At 43.3% G+C, this 21474-nt stretch overlaps 1 protein-coding gene across 4 annotated transcripts in view; it reads right to left on the bottom strand.

Annotated features, from left to right (window-relative positions):
* LOC117774020 (sodium-driven chloride bicarbonate exchanger-like) overlaps positions 1-20623 on the bottom strand; it is a 29866-nt gene extending 9243 nt beyond the window's left edge. Inside the window, exons 1-12 of one of the 4 annotated variants that reach the window (XM_034606063.1) lie at positions 20292-20623; positions 18793-18822; positions 8796-8877; positions 5767-5910; positions 5492-5633; positions 5164-5324; positions 4513-4701; positions 2649-2737; positions 2225-2382; positions 2039-2126; positions 960-1106; positions 286-386 (exon numbers count right to left, since the gene is read on the bottom strand). In XM_034606063.1, coding sequence (XP_034461954.1) covers positions 286-386; positions 960-1106; positions 2039-2126; positions 2225-2382; positions 2649-2737; positions 4513-4701; positions 5164-5324; positions 5492-5633; positions 5767-5910; positions 8796-8877; positions 18793-18822; positions 20292-20339 — 1379 coding nt within the window. In that variant the 5' untranslated portion in view covers positions 20340-20623. Of the gene's footprint in view, positions 1-285; positions 387-959; positions 1107-2038; positions 2127-2224; positions 2383-2648; positions 2738-4512; positions 4702-5163; positions 5325-5491; positions 5634-5766; positions 5911-8795; positions 8878-15635; positions 16068-18792; positions 18823-20291 lie in introns of those variants that run through there. The other 3 variants (XM_034606035.1, XM_034606045.1, XM_034606055.1) reach the window with 3 other exon arrangements.
* Between the last annotated feature and the right edge of the window lie 851 nt (positions 20624-21474).

Here is a 21474-nt window from a genome sequence, read left to right as displayed (position 1 = left end):
AGTGTGTGTTTGTAGTAAGGAGTGTGAGGAGGAGTGGGCATTACTTGTGAGGGAGTACACTCACTTGACAATGTGACTTCATGTGTGGCATAGTGTGCAGGACTCAAACAAAAGGAGTCTGTGGAGCTGAAGTGTGAGGAATGATAATGGATCAGTCTGGTTGTTAAGAGAGCTAAATTTACAGTTTGGGGACGAGGAGGCCGCTCACAGGCGACGGGTGGACAAAGAGCTTGGAGAGCTCAGGGCTGTGCATCAGCGATCGTGCTGTGTGTCTCGAACACTTACCTCCCCGTGCGCTGGAGCTCAGGGCCACCGTGCCCTCCGTGTTCCTCTGACTCTCCAAGATCCGTCACACCGTTGGGAACGGGAGGAAGCTTGCGCTTTTCCTGTGTGGTTAAGATCGCTGTCAGTCAACTGTCAGTGGTCGTCATCATAAGGACAATAACAAACATCAGAGGCTTTTAAATAAGACCTGGAACAAACTCATTCCTTTTCTGTAGCAGCTCTCTGTCAGATAACAGAAAGATTCTATCCCCAACAAGATGGCGGATGGTTTTCAAAGCACAGCCAAATAACTAACGGAGGAAAAAATAACTAATGTTTTGTCGAGGATTGAGCGCAGAACCCTGGGGAGCAGCATCAAAGCAGGAGAAGGCCGATGTTTAAACATTGCTCAGCAGGCGGCACGGAGAAGAAGGCCGCATCACGGAGGAACAGTCATATATGGAGAGAAGCTCAGACTCTGAGCAGACACAAAATGGGGCGTTGTGTGCTTTCACTTTTTGAGTGGCAGAAGCGAAGCATGTCATTCTTTTCACCAAGCGATACCAGACAATAAACAAAAATTATGGGAATAAAAGTGATAATACAATGAGAATAAAGTCATATTATTAAAAGAATAAAGAAAAACAACTTCCACAAGTTTCCACATTCATTTTTCTAATATAAGAAGCACACACCTGAGAGGGCACATTTTTGGGAGGCTCTATTCTGATGGAGGGGTCCCACTCTCCAGGGGGCAACACCGTCACCTGGTCCAGAAACTCATCGATGCCGGCCACCAGGTCGTTCCTGTCTTTGGCTTTGTACGCAACATCGTGGAAAACCTGTGGAGGAGATGAGGGTGAGATGATGATTTTCGAATAACCTTATATTTAATTATCGTCCGTGTTCTTCACTCATGGATTTACAGATGGAAACTTGAAGTATTCCTCTCCCCAAACATAATGATAAAGAAAATATACAGAACATTATCATAGAGAGTGAATCTTCAGAGGAATAAGTTGCTTTTTGAGAATCTGAAATGTCATTTGTTTTTCATGAATAGGGGAACAATTTATTTAAATAGAATGCAGACTGTGTTTGCTGAAAACCAATGCACACATGGATGAGTACAGTTCCTTCCCAGTAGGCTCACATCCATACACTTCTATTTTCATACATCCCACAGGGCCTGCAGCCAGGGAGAAGCAAGGTAACATCTGGCTGTGGCGGTGGTCAGTAACATTAGCTCATTTCTGCCCAGTGGGAAATCCTGTCACGTATTCAGGTCGTACTCTGCTGAGAAACCCGGGCTTAGAGAAAAATAAAAACCTTGGGTTGTTGTTGCTTTCTCTATTTCCCCCAAACCATAGTAATCCCTTATATAACCATCAAACTAAATGTAAAAATATCTGACTATTATTATTCCTTGTTTGGGACACATCTATGATCAAATACCAAACCATCTTGGGAGATGTGCAGCTCACGTGTCTCTTGCTCTTCTTCGACAGTAAGTAAACATTGGAAACTACATTTACTCAAGTGCTCTACTTGTTTAGCACAGTTAGTGCAGTTTTGAGTCTCTTAAGTTTATCCACTTTCTTCTACTGTACACTCTAATGTATTTTATAGAGAAAATATGCACTTTTTATCCCAGTACATTTATTCCACACAAAAACAAAACACAAAGAACCTGTTTCAAATAAAATCAGGTTGATATATTAGTTTTGCCCTTTTTGCAGTTTTAACCTTGATGTTCTTGCATCACATGCCTCACCTCATCAGTCATCAGCGTGGCAATAGACCGGCCAATTTCATGATACTGTGGACCCTTTCCCAGAGGGCCAAGAAGGATGAAAAGAAACCTGTCCAACACAGAGGAAAACATGTTTTCAAGACATCTATCAAGACTTGATATACTATAAAGAAAGGGGGAGAGACGGAGATGAGTTCTGATTATTACCTGGTGGTGATGGGAACCTCAGCCAGGCCGTTGAGCAGCACGGCGGGGGACAGGCGGACAAAAGCCACAACGGGGCGGTCGAGGAATTCCAGCTCCCCCACCAGGACGTTGGACGCCTCAGCACCGGGAGGGATCTTCTTCATGAAGTGGAGGTCAATCTGTGAGACAGAAAGAAACAAAAACACCTCGTTTTGTACAAGACATCAGGATAAATGTTTGATAAAGAGGTAGATATAAAAATTCAAAATAATGTCTGGATCTGATGTTGCTCACACACAATAAAAGAAAGGAAAATAATCTTTACTCCTGTTGAATTCTAGTCAGTTTCCCATGGAAAGACTCGTAACCCAATCTTGGTTAAATATCCAGTGCTATCAGTGTCTGTGGATAAACAGCAGGATCAGCAGTGGGTCTGCTCGCTCACCTTGCTGAAGTCCACAGCACTGTTTTCTCGGCTGACGTCCTGTTTGCCCTCGTTGTTGGCCGGCTGGGACTGAGGCGAGACCGTTTGGCCTGTCGGGCAGAGCGGGAAACCAACAGCATGTCAACGTTCAGCCTATCACAACACTACGTTCCCACACAAAGACAAAGGTCTCCAGTGAGTGACGGCAGGGTACAGTTACATTCTCCGAAAAAACATGGTACAACCGTGGACTTTTGTTGTAGGTGCTGCGCCTTCATTAACAAAAGGTGCAATGTTGTACCTTTTTTTCAAAGTGTACCTGCTGTGTTAGTTTAATATTAAGGTCTCATGTGAAAGATCAGAGGTGATTTTAAATGAAACTTAGACTAAATAATTCCAAATCAAACTACATGAGGTGCAATCTTTAACTTTCTTTCATAACATGTCCATTTAAGGTCTTAATTTTGTTCCTTTAAATGGCTTATTCCATTTATTTTAGTTTTGCTGAAACAAGTCAAAGATTGCTCCTAATATCGTGTCACTTGTAAATAACGTCTTGTGATGTGAAGCCGTTTGAGTAAATGTTAAGGGAAGGCTTTTCAGTGAGGGTGCAACAATACTTCATTTAAAGCAATAGTTTGACATTTTGATGAAATATGCTTTTTCACTTTCTCGATTCATGGCTGTAAATTAAATATGAAACTAGAGTCAAATCTGCAAAATGCACGTACACTTATACTTACAATAACAAAACTAGATGTTATATTCGTGAGCCTGAGAGGAGCAGGCTTCATATTTAGCAAACAGACATGTAGAGTGGTATCAATCCTCCTCTCTACAACACAGGGTATAAGCATATTTATGAAATGTTTAACTATTTCTTTAAGTCCTAAAGGATGGTGAAGCTACAGTGAAGCACAGTTATTGTGCATAACTTCCACTATTTGTAATTAGTTTAGTTTAGAATACCTAACTCTCCGATATGGGTTTAAGGGATCTAACATGTCGATTATGTCATTAAGCGGAGAGCATCATCATGAAAACAGATATACTGCACAAGCCCGGTCTGGACGCAACAGCTCATCCCTCCTCCTCCATGTTAGTGGATGGGACGTGGACCAAACTAGTCACGTCAAATAAATTGTTCTAAAAGGTGTTTTCTCTCTTTTTAGGCATAAGAACAGGGGGAAACGTCAAGACTGACTCCTGATTGGTCGAGCGTGCCCCATAACCTCTCATGATGATACTCTCCTCTTCCAATGTTTTCTTTTTACTACGACTACTACTATCTCTGGACTTTTAGTGCATAGCATCAGCTGAGGCATCCTGGTTGCCTGTGCAAATCTCCAGCTCTGTGTCTTCTTGTGTGATGGGACAGTAGCCTTGTGCGACTGCCTGAAGCACACTGAGACGTTTGACCTTGGTATCTCCAAAGGGTTCGTCTGGGGTCATGTTGCCATGGCTCCTGGAGGAGCTCAAAGCTGATGGAGGGGTGGACAGACATGGCATGCAGCACTGTGGCCATGCCCCGCAGGAAAAGGCTCTTATGGGCGAAGCATCCCTGGGGAGTGCTTTTTCAGGCTGGTTGGGAGATTTTATGGTTTGATAATAGAGCCCATTTACTGGTTAAGTACACACACACGTGCAGAACACAGCAGACGAGAACAAACACACAAACATGGAAAAACACAAGAGGAGAAAATGAGATATCAAGTAGCAGTAAAACAGCAAGTCACAGATGGACACACTGGAAAAATCATGCAGAGGATTACAACATAAACATGAAAAATACTGTGTACATATTTACACACAACAACATATATATGGTCACCATGGAAAAGCAGAGAACTGGCAATATACAGGTGCATTCAGACCATATGCTCACCATTCTTGTCCATGGAATGAGGCTCTGACTGCTTCTTGCCGATATCAGCAAAGGAGCGGACAATGGGGATGCGGTTGGCCAGTTTCTTGTGGTTTTGGTGGTGGTGCTGTTTGAGCAGGGCCTCGCGGATCCTCTTCCTGGCATCCTGCCCGACGGGGCCCGACACCTCGTGCTGATCCAGAACCATGTCTGAGAAAAAAAACAAGCAAAAACACACACAAACACAGATGTAGGCCTCCACATTACTCTTTAAACACTTCATTTGAGATTCACAGAGGCGACTCGTGACAGTGTGTGCTCCTGTGCGGCAGCGAGCAATGCTAAGCTGATTATTTCAACAACAAAAAAAAACAAACCACTGTTGCTGATTTCATCGCAGTTCAGCAGATCTCTACAACAGCACAGTTTTTCCTACAATCAGATGCCCTCAAAAACTAACACACAGTTCCCTAATTCCCTCCTAAACCAGGTCAAATGAGCCTGTAGCATTTTTTATCGTCAGTCAAGCTAAATTTAAAAAGAATTTGCTGATCTGGTCCATGTTGTTACAAATCCTGAACGGAGCGAGGAACTCCACAGTCATGCTCTAGGTTTATCCACTGAGCTGCACAGGATTATGGGACATACACGTTTCAGCCCCTGAGAGTTTACCTGCAATCTCCTCCAGTGAGTTGGCCCTCATGTCCAGCATCACAGTGCCGTTCATGATGCAGCTGCGGAGCTCGAAAAGACTGTGTAGAGACAGAGTGGCTACATATGGTTTACTCCACCGCTCACCGCCATCCTCCACATCCTCCTCAAACTTTAACCACCTGCACAGAAACACAAAAGAAAGAACTTTTGTGTGTCTTTTCCAAATAGTAGTAGTTGACACATCCTGATGGGTATGCAGCTATAATAAAAGCTGCATCATAAAAGCTTTCACTCATAAACAGAATCAAAGTCTCAGGTGCAACAGAGAATGCCACAGCTGTCATACCTGGCTGTCTCTTTCCATTCTGCGTCCTCTCCCTCCCTGAGACAGATTTCATCCAGTTCGGTAAATAGGGCGTGGGGGATGTGTTCCTCATCCCCATCCTCTGTCCCCAGGAGAAACTGCACCCTCTGAGCTGGAGTGTCTGCTGCAGCGAGCGGGACAAGCGGAGGATGAGTATTGATTGGGAAAGGAGGAGGAAAGAATATGGAATTGTAAAATAGTTTGGTGTAAATGTTTCTTTGAACATGTGCATGCTTCTGTCCATTCCTGACACCTACTGTGCGAGGGGGATTCTCGTTCATCCTCGGCCGAGGAGTCCCTCTCCTTGGACCTCTTCCTGTGTTTGTGTCCGTGGTGACGGTGACGTCGGTGCGACCTCCTGCCCAGGGGCACATGGACCCCGATGTAGAGAGTGCGGTGACCTGGAGGCAACAAGTTTTAGTCTGTCCTTCAGTCTGCACTCACTACATCATGTTTTCATCTTTCTATCGAACAGAAAACTTCTTTTTGAGGAGCTTTAAATCAAGCACAAGAAGTATTTTGTTTGAGGAATTCAGTCAGAGAAATTGTATTGAAGGAAGTGTTCCATTATGAAGATGGCCGAGATGTATCATTGGCATAGCAACAGAATATAGTCACATAAAAGTGGATAACTGGAAACGTGTCCTTGCAACTGAATTACTATGGAGGTACTGATTTGCCTCAGACCCCTGTTTATAGCAAGAGAATTAATAAAGTGTCTCAATATGTTATTATAATTTATCCAAGGCCACTTCTTCCTCAGTAGCAGAAGCCAGAGGTATGATCACATTATCCCATTCAAGGAAGCTTCCTACATCATTTAATTCCCCTCATACTCGTGGGAAAGGGAATAAATCTGTAGCTCGCTGTTAACTCCTGCAGATGCCGACTTGGTGAAAGGTAAAAATGATGCGACAGGATAAAATGAGCGCGTGAGCAACATAATAAACTGCTGACTTCTTCTCATCATGTGTCTAAACAATGAGCTATTGTTCTCTTTGAGGATACAGAAATGGATTTTGAAATTTGATGACATAATTTCTCATTGTAAATCAATACAGAACAAATAATGAGGCTGGGATTCTGCAAGGATATTAATGTGAGCACAAAGACCTTCCTCTGCTGTGTGTGTGTGGGAAGTGTGCATCCTCGGGGTCAGCGTGAAATTAATCCGAGTTGACTTTCTCCTCTTTTAATTCCGTCCGAACTGCCCGACTGCTGCTTCCTTCCCGCCGGCCCTTGACTCAGTGGCCGGACACAGACAAGACTATCGGCGCCCTGTTCTCTTTATCTGCCTCATGCACCGTATGAGGCGCCACAGCGTCCAGCATAATGTGACACCAAACTGAACGATACCCAGAGCAATTTCATGTTCAGGAGTATTAGGGCCACATATAGGTGAAAACAAATCTGCGATTGAGAGAATAAAGTATTAATTTTATGCTATGTGTCATGTTAGAGGGGCAACAACTGCAGATCAGTTTGTCGTCTGTGTTAAATGAAGAATGTGGAGCATCTTGTGAAGTTATACTTTAGTATTTCTCGAAATATCATGACTTTTTTCTCATTAAATGCGTAGTCTCGTAATATTACCCTAAGAATCTGTTGTACAAAACATAAAATAAAATATAATTCAATCAAGGATGTCATGTCTAAATATATGTGAATGCCTTAAATTGTTTTCACTTGCTTGGAGACGTCACTAATCGCATCATGGCTCACTAATCAGATTTGAGCAATGCACAGACATAATAGTAGGAAATCACCTAAGAGCACAGTGACATCTGTAAAGACAGTTGCTGATGCAGGGTCCTTCACCAAAAGAAATCCAGGATGAAGGTTAAGTGGGGTTTACGGTAACGTAATGAGAAAATGTCAAAACACATCTGTATTACTACAGATGTGTTTTGACATTTTCTGTGTGTCTCAATCTGTTGGAGCTTGTCCTGCAGTGGATGCGACCATCCGGAGCAAATTGCTGTTAGCACCCGGTAAATTATGTATGGTGGACTGAGAGGGAGGAGGAGAGACTGACTTTGCACATGAATTTCACAATAAAAGGCCCATTCCGGCGGACAGGAACAATAAGGTAGCGGAGCCGAGTTCATGAGGCACGACTCATGAGTGGAGGACTCTACAAAAATAGCACTCCTCCTCCAGGCCTGACCTATACTGCTGATGTCATGTCTTTTCTCTTTTCCTCCACTGCCACATTTCAGCAGCTTTCACTTGGCCCGGGCAAAATTCACCTCCAAATTATTCACAATTTTGCACTGTTGATGTGCGAAGGACTTTATTCTCCAAAACCACTTTTTCTGTCTCTTTTCTAACCATCTGACAACAGCATGGTCCTTCTACTGCACAGCCTCAGACTAGTCATTACGGGAACCATTGACAAACGATTAGGGTCCTTGAGATGAAAGCACACATCTCACCCTGTGTCAGAACCAAAGAGTGACACCTTTGCCTTGTTGCCATGACAACAATAGAGACAGAGCAGTCAGAGTATTGTATGAGAAGGAGTCCTAATGGTTTCAGTAATAGTTTGTTTCCCAAAATGCCTTTCCCAAAAAGCAAGGACATACTAGAACAAATCCCCCTCCCCATACTACCCACAATAGAAGAGGAGATTATGCATTGATTAAAAAAATGCTGATGCATCCGTCTGAGTCACCTTCACTTTTTATAGAGTTTTAAAGTAATTTTTTGCCCTAGATCTTGTCTCTCAGGCTACATGCAGGCAGCCTGATTTACAGTAAAATAAAGGTGATGTTTGTATATGTATTATATTATATTATAGATGCATGTCTGTGTTCAGTGAGAGATTCAAATAAAGTGGTTAAAACATCTGGATGAGTGAAACCTAGAACAGATCCATCACTATTTTGTTTTAATATGGACTTTGATTATCCTCAGTCAAGTTAAAAGGGATTTTTAGACCAGCTTCTATTGATTCAGAATACTGTTGATGCAGGAAAGGTCGTCTCTGTCTCCTTTAGAATCAACGATGCTGATGCAAACAGATGTGCACAGAAAACAACTCTTCCTCTCTGATGCTGCAAGATTTGTAATGATTTCGACGAGCAGACACACATCAGGAATCCCTGCAGTTTTCTACCATTAAACACAACTATTACTTGACATCCCATGAATCTGTTGAGCTGCTGTTGAGCTGCATTGTGGGAAACATGGCATCCACAACTGTTGGAGATTTTGTGTCCTTTAACTTTGCAATTCTACCAATGTGTCTAAACTCAATAAAGTAAAAATCACTTATGGGTTTTACCTTCGAGCTCTTCCTTCTCAAAGTTGGTGTTGAGCATGGAGCGTGTGCCCCCGCGGTCCACCACCGCCTCCTCATCAGTTCTCTATGGGGGGGGGACACAAGGACACACACAGAGAGAGAGAGAGAGAGAGAGAGAGAGAGAGAGAGAGAGAGAGAGAGAGAGACAAGAGGCTGTTACTAGGCAGGTAAAAAGAAAGAGCACACATGCGTATGTGTATTTAAAAAAATACTCTCATATACTGTGGATTCTCTCTCTCACACACACACATAAATACTTACACACTCCTAACATATATAGAGTTAATACATGAACCACATGAGTCACCAGTGCCAACAGTCAATGTGAGTATTTTATCATCTGTCATTACATAAGAGGAAATTGCCCCGCCCCCATTCTCCTCGCTGTGAGGACATGTCCTGAAATGAGCACACAAACACAAAAAAAAAAAACACACACACACAGAAACTCAGCATTACAAGTCTAACTTCCATCGACTGTCACCATGGCAACAAAAGGCAGCCAATCACAATGTGAAAAAGCCCAGTCATCTGCTGAGTGACAGATTACACAGTTTCTGAGTCATGGCTCGAACAAGAAGTCTTGTTGTGCGTAAGCCTGGAGGTAAACGCTTCGCCTCCCACATCTCTGGCAAGACGGATTTCTCTGGAGAGTGAGCGATGCACATGGATGTGTAGAGTGCAGGGAACAAAGACTGGTGCTAATGGATGCAACATAGTGCTTTTCCTGGTTAGTTCATACTGTAAATAGCATTCACATTAAAAGACAGAGGGACTCGTCTTTGACAACAAGTGGCTCTTACATTTTTTAATTAAAAGAATAGTTAATAGTCACGCACATGATAAACTGAGGGCTACAACATATGAGGCTTATGGCTGACACTGGCCTCCAATCTCTGATCCATTGTGATTAAGCAACTGGTGGTACGACACTGTCTCTCACACACACGCAGACGCACACATGGACAAACACGTGAGAAACAAGTCAGCGTATCAAAGGAGTGTGTGGACAGATGCTGAGAGCCGACATGATGGGCTTACTGTATACAGGGACATTACATGTTCAGTCCCTCGTAGAGAACATGCGACCACACGCACACAGGCCCACTTGAGGATTCAGCATCAACTCTCTTAAGACAGATGTTCCCTAGTTCTCTCCTGGCAGGCGGTTAATAGTAATCTGAGAGACTGACATTGTCTCAATGCTGTGTTCAGACATGAAAAGGTTCTGGAAAATTGGGTCCAGGCATTTTCCAGAGTTTGTCTTTCACATATGAAGAACGCAACAGGAGATTGTGCAGATCTGACGCGTTCACAACAACAGGAAAATGTCTAGAACTCTAGAATCTGCCCTCATGGCCGTGACCGCAGATGCTTGTGAGTGTCTGTGACAAGCCTGGGAGAGGACTGCGGGGCTGGCACCGCTGGTTGACCGTGCAGGTCCCCAGGGAAACTCCCTCGGCCTTAGTAACACACAGTGTCTCCCTGTTTGTAGTACTACACACAACTAAATTCAGCTAGTGCGCAGTTCAAAGCTCCAATAAGGAGAAAACAAACAGATGGCAACAGGATGAAGCTTTGAAAACCACTGTTGCAATGCACTGAATTAAGACAGCGTGCAGCCTCTGATGTCCATCCTGTATCCTGGCACCGCTCTGCTGTCCGACGTGTACGCTTTAGAACTGTCCGTATGAGCAAGAAAATACACATGTGTGCATGTATATCACCACATACTGATGTACATACTAATATACAGTCAATCTCACCTGTTGTACACCAGCTTGTACATACAGTACATCCATATATACAAAAAAACAACCCCAGAATGCTCAACACATTTCTCTGGAGTCTTAGTGGCCTTACAGTAGAGACAATTGTCACAGCAATAAACAACATCACAGACAATGACATTTAAATGCTGTAGCATCCTGTGAGGAAAGCCTCCCAGCATGCACCAGGACAACAGGCTTATCGACTTAAGTCTCATTTTATATGTAACTCTCCACTGCTACTGTTGACTTTGTATTTTACATTGTGTTTCCTCAATTTCAACGCTTCATTTGTTGTCATGGTAATAATTATTATGAGCGAACGTGTGATGTGCTCCCACTCGTCTGGACGTTTACAAGGGACATACGTTTACATTTTTTTATATTGTTCCTGCATATTCTGCAGGAATAGGCCAGAAATCAATTTTCTGCCATGTGCATGCTATATTCTGCTATTCACTGATGCAGACATTATTGTGCATGACATCTTTACTCCTTTCGACCTCTCACTAGAAACACATGATTGTTAACAACAAACAAAGAATAAGGAGTTATCTTGAAAACTGTGGATGGAGCAGAATAAAATCTACGTCTTTTTCCCTAATGGCTTCATCTCTGTATCTTTTTCTCCATCTCCGGTTACAACAGTTTATCTGAAATAATGTGATATCTGATATTTCTAAGCCTGATACTGTGCACCTCTGTTTTGTCCCAAACAAGGCTTTACCCTGCTCAGCATGACAGATGAGCCAGAATCTCCCGCCTGCAGGTCCCTACGTCTATTTATAGACACTGGTTCCTCCACCTCATGTTGCTGACCCCAGACCAGCCCAGAGAGCCACATCCCAGGCTTACCAATCTGGGTTGAGATTAATCTGCCAGCCTTTATGGCGGGATAAAACCTTGTCTCTAACCACGGGATCAGCGATGGAGGGCCCTGCATGCACTGCGGCGAGTGAATTAAATCAGTTGTTTCTCGGTTGGTCCGCTGGTTGGTGAGGAAGGCTTCAGGGGGAACGGGAGCAGCAAGCACGTGACCAAGACTCCAGGGGAGTCAGGATGGGAGAGGTGGAGGAGGGGCAGACATGTGACCAGGCATGATGAATAGACACATGAACGTAAATTACTTCTACACTTGTTCACCTTGAAGTGTTTTTTCATTGTAAATCCTGTTTCCTTTACAGGTTATTGATTTGTTTCTGTGGGTATTCACTAGTGCTACAGAAACTATTTATATGTACAGATTCAATACAAACGAAGCTGTGGTGTGTCACACATCATGCATAGGCATGCAGGGAGCGTGGTGTGATGGGGAGGAGCAGTGTGGATGAATGAGCAACACACAGAAAAGGAGAGCAAAAGGCTCCGGGCCTGTCATGAACCCAGGACCCGGGGATGCTTTAATGTCACACACTGTTATGTTACATCGTGCACGTGTGTTCTTGTGTGTGAGCACAGCGCCTGCATTTGTGCAGTGATGGTGAGGAGGGCATCGTGACCTTCAAGACAAAGGCTTCATCTAATTTTAATTCAAGGCACATTCTGCTTTAACGTCAATATCCTGCAGTAGCATCAGTGTTCTCTGCCCTGGGTTTTACAAGTGGAGGTTTCAACCCATTTGGTAAATCCTTAATTGAGTTGAAGATTTCATTAGTAAAACATTCAGATCCTAATTCAGGACTTTATAGAAGCAGTCACAGTTTCTGGAGGGAACAAGGGAAAAAGGAATTGTGGTTAAATACTAAGACAGTCCTACAATTTACTGGCTGTCCTGCAGCAGCTTGCTCCACACACACTTCAGCTCTCGAATAAAACTATAACTCTACAAAAAACTGGAATTAGGGACTGTAATTTATTGAACTCAATCTCAACACTCCCTTATACTATTCCTTCCTGGAAAAGTAATCACATTACTGCAATGTGTTACCAAGTAATGCATTACAGCTCACACACTGGGCCCATTTCTAAACGGACTCATCTGACACCTCTGAGCCCCTGATCCACGCCTCAGAGTGCTGCACGTGTGGTCCGAGCCCCGACCACTCTTCCTAATGAGTTTTTGGATTGAGTGATTGCCCCAAAATGGCCAACAAAGCCACCGTGTCCTCAGGATCACCGGACCGCCGGCCCTTACCCAAACTGAGCTTTTGTGAAGACATCTGGTGACTGAAGGTGACCAGAAAAAAATAACAACCATTGTGGGAAAGCAATAGAACAATAGAACATGCTGTCTTTGTGCACATACACACGGAAATCCTACCAACTGTGATTAGAGCTACTGATGTTCTTGACCTGTCATTGGACAAAGGACGCTGTACCTGCAGCACGATTCTGTAAACTCGATAGGCCTACAGTCCCAAAATAAACCCAGACAACAGTGAAAGTGACCTGTCTGAACTCAGACGATGCTATTCCATCATCCTGCTCTGACGAGAATCTCTCCACCTCACATCTCTAAATCTCGTCCACAGCATGTTCCAGTTCCAGCTTGTTCCAGCTTCTTGCACGACTCTGACCCCTGTGTGATGATAGAGTTCTGAGCGAAGGCCACTCGGCTGAGTATCTCCCAAAGTGACGGCCCAGTCAGCATTCCCTCACGTGCAGACCACCCTGCCACAGCTCTGAACCTCAGAATGAGTGTACCACTGTAATCCGGCTTGTCACAGCAGTGCACAGCGAGAAGCTACTGTACTGACCACTGTACTTGTAATGACCTGAGACAGCGTTTTCATTTGAAGGAGCACTCCCCTGGTTTTACAGATGAAGTTTGAGTTACTCGTGAAACCAGTTGCATAATGTCTCCTACGGCTGTGAAGTGGATGTGGAGTATGAAAGACAGGGGCTTTTAGGAGCCAGTGAGGGTCTAATAAGGTCTAACCTTGTTAAAGCCCTATGAGACAAATTGTGATTTGTGAATATGGGCTATACAAATAAAATTTGATTGATTGATTGATTGATAATAAAGTCAGGGCTGCTTGTACTCTTGGTTCTGGACAATAAAGTCTATTTAATATTTCCCACAGACAACGTTACGTGACTGAGAGAATGAATTGAAAGTCCAAAAGAAGATGAACTCCATGGAAAATACATGTTCATCAGATAAAAAGGCAAACTTACAAGCCGGTATATATAAATATGAGCATGAGCTAAATTACATTTAGTCACTTTTATACACTTTTCATCTTAGTCCTATTTTATCATGTTCATTACAAGATATATATTTTTCTTTTGTCGAGAAAATTCAGTGATTCTGAAGTGAAGTGAAACAGGTTTACGACACAATATTGCTTGAAGTTTGAGTATGTGGCAAATTAAGAGAAGTGACTTTACAAACTGTTTCAAGTTATGAAGGAATTCTAAACTGTCATGTTAAATAACAACGATGAAATTAATTGGAGCCCTATTTTGTGATCCTTTGAAAATCCTAATTATGAATTCAAGTAAACTGCAGAAAAAATACATGACTTGCAGGAAAATAAGCCTGTCACTTCTTTTCCATGTTCTACGAAGATGAAACAGAATCATTACAGCTTCTCATTTATGACTCAGGAAGCACAGACTCAAGAGCCTGGTAAATTGTTGTAAACAGAAACCAGAGCTTTGGCTTTTAGCCTCAGAGATACAATGATTCCAATGTGGAATGAGGATCATTCCGAAACAAAAATGAAAGTAAAACTCGAGTGTTACCGTCAGATTTCTACAAGTGCATGGGAATGAAAACAAAAGGCATAATGGAAAATAACGTCAGCAAACTCAACACTGTCAGGGTGTATGAACTGTCCAGTGATGTTATTCTTCCTGCCTAGCCTCTTATAAAACAACACAGAGGTTGTCTTCAAGTGTCAACACTGGCTTATATTCCATTTTCTTGGCCAGGATAAATCACAGGCCTATTGATTCTCCCAAGCTCCTCTCCAGGAATCTGTGTCCATTATCATATCTCGCAGTGGGAAGCAGAAAGGTGACCTCATTTCTATGTTCTGCAGGGATCTCTCCTGAGGTTTTCACAACAGCAGGGATGATGGATGTTTACATCACTATGCCGTGAGATCTAGGCCAGGAGGTGCGAGCTAAAAATCATATTCGATGGGATGGTGTAAGTTACGTTCATTCTCCACATGAACGTGGCGTTTCATGAAAAATCCATTAGAGTGGGTCTTAATGTAAATCTATTTACTTTCAATCTGCTTTACTGGACTTTTTTGAGCTAAGAGGCAGAATGGTTCTATAGCTTGCAGCCAGCTAAGAGAGAAGATGGATTATCAGCAGTTGTACAAGCATTGTGATTGGCTGTCTGCCTCTGTTGTCGTGGTTTTCATCCCTACAGATGGCCATGGTTACCGTGGCAATGGCAGCGGGATCAGCATCGGCAGCATCACAGGGAAGAATATGCTAAGTACAGTACCCTGGGATCATCTCTACATCATCGCCTCTCTATAACCTTGTCGGACAAAGGGAGATGAGAAAAAGCGAAACAGACGGGGAGGACAAGATGTTTTGGGGTATTTCAAGACAGTTGGCGAACTCTCTGCATGTCCCAACAGCACAAAAAGAAAAGATTCTTTACATGTGACCAACAAATCCGGTGTCCCTGGCTTTTGTTCACCCAGTTGTCCCTCAGAGATCACCGGGGTCAGTGCAGCGGGTGTAAGCTCCACTCTGACCCCAGAATGACAGTCCCATCTGTCAGCCAACCTCCTCGGGACCTTTTGCATTGCAGCACAACTGGCGTCTCTGCAGCACAGGAGCCTATACTCTATACATGCATTAAAATAATGCAGACGATAAAGAAATAAAATGTAAGGGATCACATGCAAGCTTCTATTCAAGCAAATATTCTCCATCTACCAGTTTATCCTCCATGTCACAGTAATAGTGCATAATAACATCGTCTGAAACTTAACCTGAAACAAATGCATGATGATGCATGATGCCAGTATCGAGTAAAGTCACTGGTGGTGAACTAATTACTATTTTAATTCCAAGAAAGTCAAAGAAATGCTCACCCTCCTGCAGACTGAATACGTTTGAGTGCAAAGTAAGAATAACCTACCTGATAATTAAATCCTTTAGCATGGTCCACTGAAAGCATGGTGACTCCTAAAGGTTGGGGCAGGATGCCCGCTAACTCGCCTTGTGTTAGCGGCAGTGGTAAGATGAGAGGCTAAGGCTCAGGGCCTGAGCCCAAGTCTGAGCTCAGAGAATGCGTCTGGGATTGTGTGTGAAGAGTAAGAGAGAATAGCGAAGAAAGACAGAGTCAGCTTGTCTGTGGAGCAAGTCAAACCCTATCCACTCCTCAGCCCCCTCCCCTCAGCTCATCCATCCCATGCTGGAGTGTGCCGGCAACCTCGCTCCGAAAGCACCACGGGCGCAGCATAAAAACCACGAGCAGGGAGCTCAGCACAGCTCCGGCTCTGCCTCAGCCTCCGTCTCTCCCTCTGCCTCCCACGACTTTCATCCAGGGTAGCATCAAATGTTTCTGACAAGCGTCCATCCGCCAATCCCCCCAGAGAGATTAGCGCTCTGACATCACCGATGCTGTGCCATGCACAGTTCTGCTCTGCTGAGCCTGCGAGCTCTGTGGCTCTGTTACCTAAGAGATGCCTTGGCTCGGGGCAGGGAGTCAGACCAACATCTTCCTGTATGAGGGGCTTCACAGAGTCCCTGCAAACCTTAAAGCTGACTGTGCTCACCACAAACTTCAGGTAGAAGAAGCAGGGTTAGTGTATCTTTAAATGTGTGTGTGTCTATGAGTGTGAGTCTGCACAATCTACCTGAGGAAAAGGAGCAGCTCTGGCAGTTGTGCATTGTCAGTAAAAGTGTGATGGAGACATGGTGTGCTCCAAACAGGAACAAGCAGCTACAGTATTTCTGCTGCACTGCCTGATATGACTGTCAATTACATTGATGATGTCTTGGTGGCTTATGTGAGATATTCACACAATATTTGCACAATCTAATTTATCCTCTCTCTCCCACTCTCCATCCAGCTCTGTTCCCCTCTCGCTCTACCTACCTCCATGTCCTCTTCAATCTCCTCCACTGACACGGCTATAATTAACCGTGGAGAGGAACACAGCCAGTCCAGGCTCCTAGTTGCGGTGGGGAGGCATCCTGCCTGCACAGTGGGATTACAGATCTCGAACAGGGATTTCACACTGATCCAAGAACACCACGCTCAAGAGAGCAAGCAACCGGGCAACTCTAGCAGACTTCCTCCGTCTGTCCTCGCTGATCTTCTCTGACCCGGCCACTCAACCAGCTCTAACTGGCAGCCTGGCAGAGCGCCTGCTCTTATGTCAGGGTTGTAATTAGGACCACGCCAGTCAGGTCCGAGTCACATCCAGGACCGGCGCCACTTACGTTCTCGTTATGATGTGTTTGACAGTCAAGATCAACACAGAGGCCAATATACGATAAAGTATATACAGTCACCAAAGACAAGTCCTGGGAGCAGCGACCAGCTCAAATTGTATGAAATACATAAAATATTACGACTTGCTACTACTACTTGCATAAGATATGTAGTAATCAGTAAATGCATGATGTTTCATGACTATACACTATTGCATTTAAACAAAAACATTGATTAAATTCCATACTTTTTCTTAACAAATCCAGATCTAGTGTCAAACTCTGACCCAGAACAAGAAGAGAGTAAAAACAGAAAGAATTTTCAAGTCGAATTTCCCAAAGATTAAATGAATAGTTTGAAATGAGTCTATTTGAACAGTGAAATGACTGAATAATTAACACTCTCATATCTGTGGCTCCGTTGTTAGCTATAGCCTGGTTAGACGAGTTAGACTGCAATGAAACAGCTTGCCTCGAGTAAAATGACACATTGTGGTTTTGCAGGTGGTTATGTGCGTATTTTCTTCAGCATGGGACATTAGGAAACTTAGTTACAGGGTTTAATCTACTCAAAAATATATCAATAAAAAACAACCTGATATACTCACACAGCAAACTTGTAACCCATAACATTTGGAAATAGGCCCTTCTACAAATCTCTACCCTACATATTGCTTTGACAAGTGCACTCATAATTAGATACCATGCAATAAAAAGTGGGACACCTCTTAATAGTAATGTGGGATAAATAGAAATGAAGTTTTAGTGAGTGGAAGATTCACAGTTTGGTCAGTGGCAGACATTAGCTCGGTCTTGTCCTCAGTCTGGCTCACGGCCCACGGTTGCATAAGCAATATTTTGTCCGACGACATGCATGCATCAGAACTCCTCTCAGGCCTCTGCTTACTCTCAGACCCTGTGAGCTTTTCAAAGCCTGAACTCCACTTAATTCCCATTATCTTTTATTATTTATTCATCCTGTTCACAGCCTGCTGGATGCACAGCAACACCAGCAACCATTGTGTTCTAAAAGCGTAACAAGCTGCTTGATTAAAGATACAAGCCAAATAGAGTTGTGCAATGTTACTGTAAATTATTGATTATAGAAGCCGAATGGAATCAGGCTTTTTCCATCGGATCAATCAGGAAACTAGAGCAACCGGCCTGTTATCTGCCTCTGTGTATTTCACTTTTAAGTTTTAATTATTTATCTACTTATCACCAAGTCGTGCGGAAGAGCTTTAAACGTTTAGAGGATATTCACCATCTTGTCCTGTGTTGTAAAACTTCAGCTGGAAAAATCATTTCGATCCTTTACAAACAAAGCTGCAAAAATACTCAACTATAACTAAGTCAAACTATTTAATTAAACATTGAGACAGATTATCAACAAGTTATACCTCAAATATCAAAGGAAAAAGTATTCTCCCTCCTGTGACTCATATAATTATGACATTACTGAATCATACGTGCATTAGCTGTATTTTTACTATTGCATGTGATATCTATTTAAATATTTTAGAAGACAACAAGAATCTCAATCTGCAAATTAACTATAGCTGTAAAATAAACATATACTGTGAAGTACATTTTGGTAGAAGTATGATTTTGCTAAAGTATAGAAAGTAAGATCACTATTTAAGTTCCACCACTGCAGTCTGTGCCTTTTTTATGACCTCCTCTATATTATTCTTTCCTATTTTATTACTTTAACTATTGATTTTTTTATGATTTTATCCTGTGTTTTAAAACCACTTTTTAACAAGTGCATTAAATTGAGTTATCATTGTTATTTCCCAGCAAATCAATGTGACCTTGTTTTGCAGGCTATGGACCAAGTGAAGAAATCTACTCACCACATCTGCATTTTCTTGGGAACTTTGTTCCTGCAAGTCAAAGAACATCAAGAAATCAGTCAATGGGACAAAAAGTGAGGTGTGTGGGTGTATTACTGTCATGACCGATTCTGAAGCATATAGGAAACCAGCGAGCTGTCTGAACTGAAAGGCAGCTCAGAGATACAGCAATGATGCCTTCAGATACGGTCCTTCCTGCTGTAAATTTAACATATGCTGATGCTTGACCTTGGGAACCTGGTAACTTGCTAGAATGGGGCACAATAGTTTTTTTAGCCCTGTTGTGTAGTGTGAAGACCCTGAGATTCTCACCTTACGAACACCTCACATGCCCATACACATTCTGGTGAAACCATGACAACGCATTTGCTTGTTGCGCAGGCAGAGGGATGTTTGTGGGGGGGAGAGCAGCAATGTCTTACAGTGACAGGGAAGCAGACCACACTGCATCTAGACTGCGGAGGAAACAGCACAGCCATCACACCACATGAGCTCCTGACACCAGCTCTCACCGGCTGCTGCTGCTGCTGCTGTATGGAAAATGAGTCCTCATGTAACACGTCCACAAATAGAGGCAGAGTATTGATCTGCCTCCAGAGAAATGGCTGCCTTTAAACGTGGTGAAACCATATATTTCATCTTCCTCCTGTGGCATCGACGGTGAATCCAAGGCACTGGATATGCTTTTCAGATTTCTTTCTCTCACAGTCACACCTGAATGCTAAAGAGGGGAAGCTGACCACAGGAGGGTCTGCCCTCAAGTGGCTCAGTGTGTGGTGCTTGAGATGTGATGCTCGTGGGCTCAGATGCTGTTGGAGCCCTGTTGTACTCTTCTTATAGGTGATACAACCTGATGCCACGCTGAAGGGACTACACTGTTTGCCTCAGTGAAATTAGTCTTTCTCTGGGATGCTTGTGTCACAGGTCTGCACTTGAGATGATGGAAATACTGGAATAAACAATGATGATAAAGATAGTGATCTCATAACATCTGATTAGACATAGATCTCTCTTGTCTTGTCTCCTCGTGTTTTCGTCTCAACATCTTGCACCTGCAGCACTGAATCCTCAGCAGGTTACATAAAGGAAATAAAAACTGGGTCGACTGATAAACCATATGATTTCGCTTCTATAGATATAAAACTGGTCAGACAGTGCATGGACTAGATTTTAGATTTTAACCAGCTCTAGTACATCACTAATGCCTCCAGTGAGAAGGCGTAGGCGTTTGTAGTGAGTAGTATATGAATAGTGCACACAGTGAAAAGATCCATTTTGTCAATTTTTGGTGCGCAACATCCTTTGTGATGTCCTGGCGACACAGAAGCCGTCAGAATGAGGCACATCTTGAAATGCATGTATTGAAATGAATCCCAGCTACATGGCTGGGACCCTTTCATCCAAACTGTGCGTGCTTTATTCTAAAGAGGAATTACATAAAGGCTCAGTTTCTGATTCAACAGTAGATGAAGGTGAAAGGTGTGAGTGTTGTGTCTTACCGTTGGTAAGAGCGGCTCCATTTGAGCTCCTTGGTCCGTGATGTCCATCTTTTCTTCTCCTTGGCTTCACAATAGACAGGTCGTGATGCGCCACTCCGCCTCTGTCAAAACGAAGAAGAGGAGGAAGAAGAAGAAGGTTGCTTTGTCAGATTTGAATTTCCCCTTGTTTGGTTCTGCTCACATTCACCGGCCGGAGTTTTTCTCAAATGGAATGGAGGTACAATGCATTCCCGTCCTGCCCTACATAATTTACGCATGGAGGAGGGAGCTAGTGCTTCCCACTGTACACGCGTTGTGCCCTGGACGCGGTGATGATGAGGAGGCGCTCAGGGCTGCGCGCACACACTCCTGCATAAATATGTATTTGTAGAGACACACACAGGCGTATGTGTGTGTATGTTAGTGTGAGTGAGTGTTGTAATTGTTCTGCAATCTGGTTTTTCATGTGGTGTCGTTCTATGTATCGTTTCCTGCAGAATCTCTTTGTGTAATAGCACCTTCACGAGTCAGATCCTTAACGCAATCCTGCAGCAATGCCTTCGTAATATCTTGTTTGAGTCATGCATGTGGATTCTCTCCACCACTCGCCTGCACCATGCATGCACAGTTTCAGGTACTGTACTCAGGCCTCGGATATTAATGTGTATTGCATGATACTGTGGGATATCAGATGCTCCTTTAATGCTCTCCTAAGCGTCCCATCATTATTCCAGCGCCGCAGCACGCGATGCTGCACCGGCGTTGGCCCGGAATCAGCCTCTACGTCACACGGGGACGCTGCTGGACAACTTGGTGCTCTGGCGCCCTCTTGTGGTCACGGTGGAGAAACGTCACTTCAAATGTAGCTGCACTGCAAACTGGAAAATCTGAAAACATGTAGTTTAGGCTGATACTCCCAATGTTAGTGTATTATCTTCATGCATGGACATGCAATAGTATATTGTATGAGTGTTACTGGCTATGAGAGAGAACATGCTGTAGTGCAGGGCTGGGAAATAATATTTTTGCTCATATGTATTTTGTGATTTTTCTCAACAAATTATATTTTATTGTACCTTTTAAACTGAGCTTAACTCAAATAACAGCACATTATGCCTGTACTTTCTGCAGGTCTATACTAGATATATATATTTAATTGCTGTCAATGACAATTATATGGTATCGAATACAATTATTGATATTG

Source organism: Hippoglossus hippoglossus, chromosome 2, assembly GCF_009819705.1.
Source record: "Hippoglossus hippoglossus isolate fHipHip1 chromosome 2, fHipHip1.pri, whole genome shotgun sequence".
Taxonomy (NCBI): Eukaryota; Metazoa; Chordata; class Actinopteri; order Pleuronectiformes; family Pleuronectidae; genus Hippoglossus; species Hippoglossus hippoglossus.
This window is presented reverse-complemented; position numbering and strand designations above follow the sequence as displayed.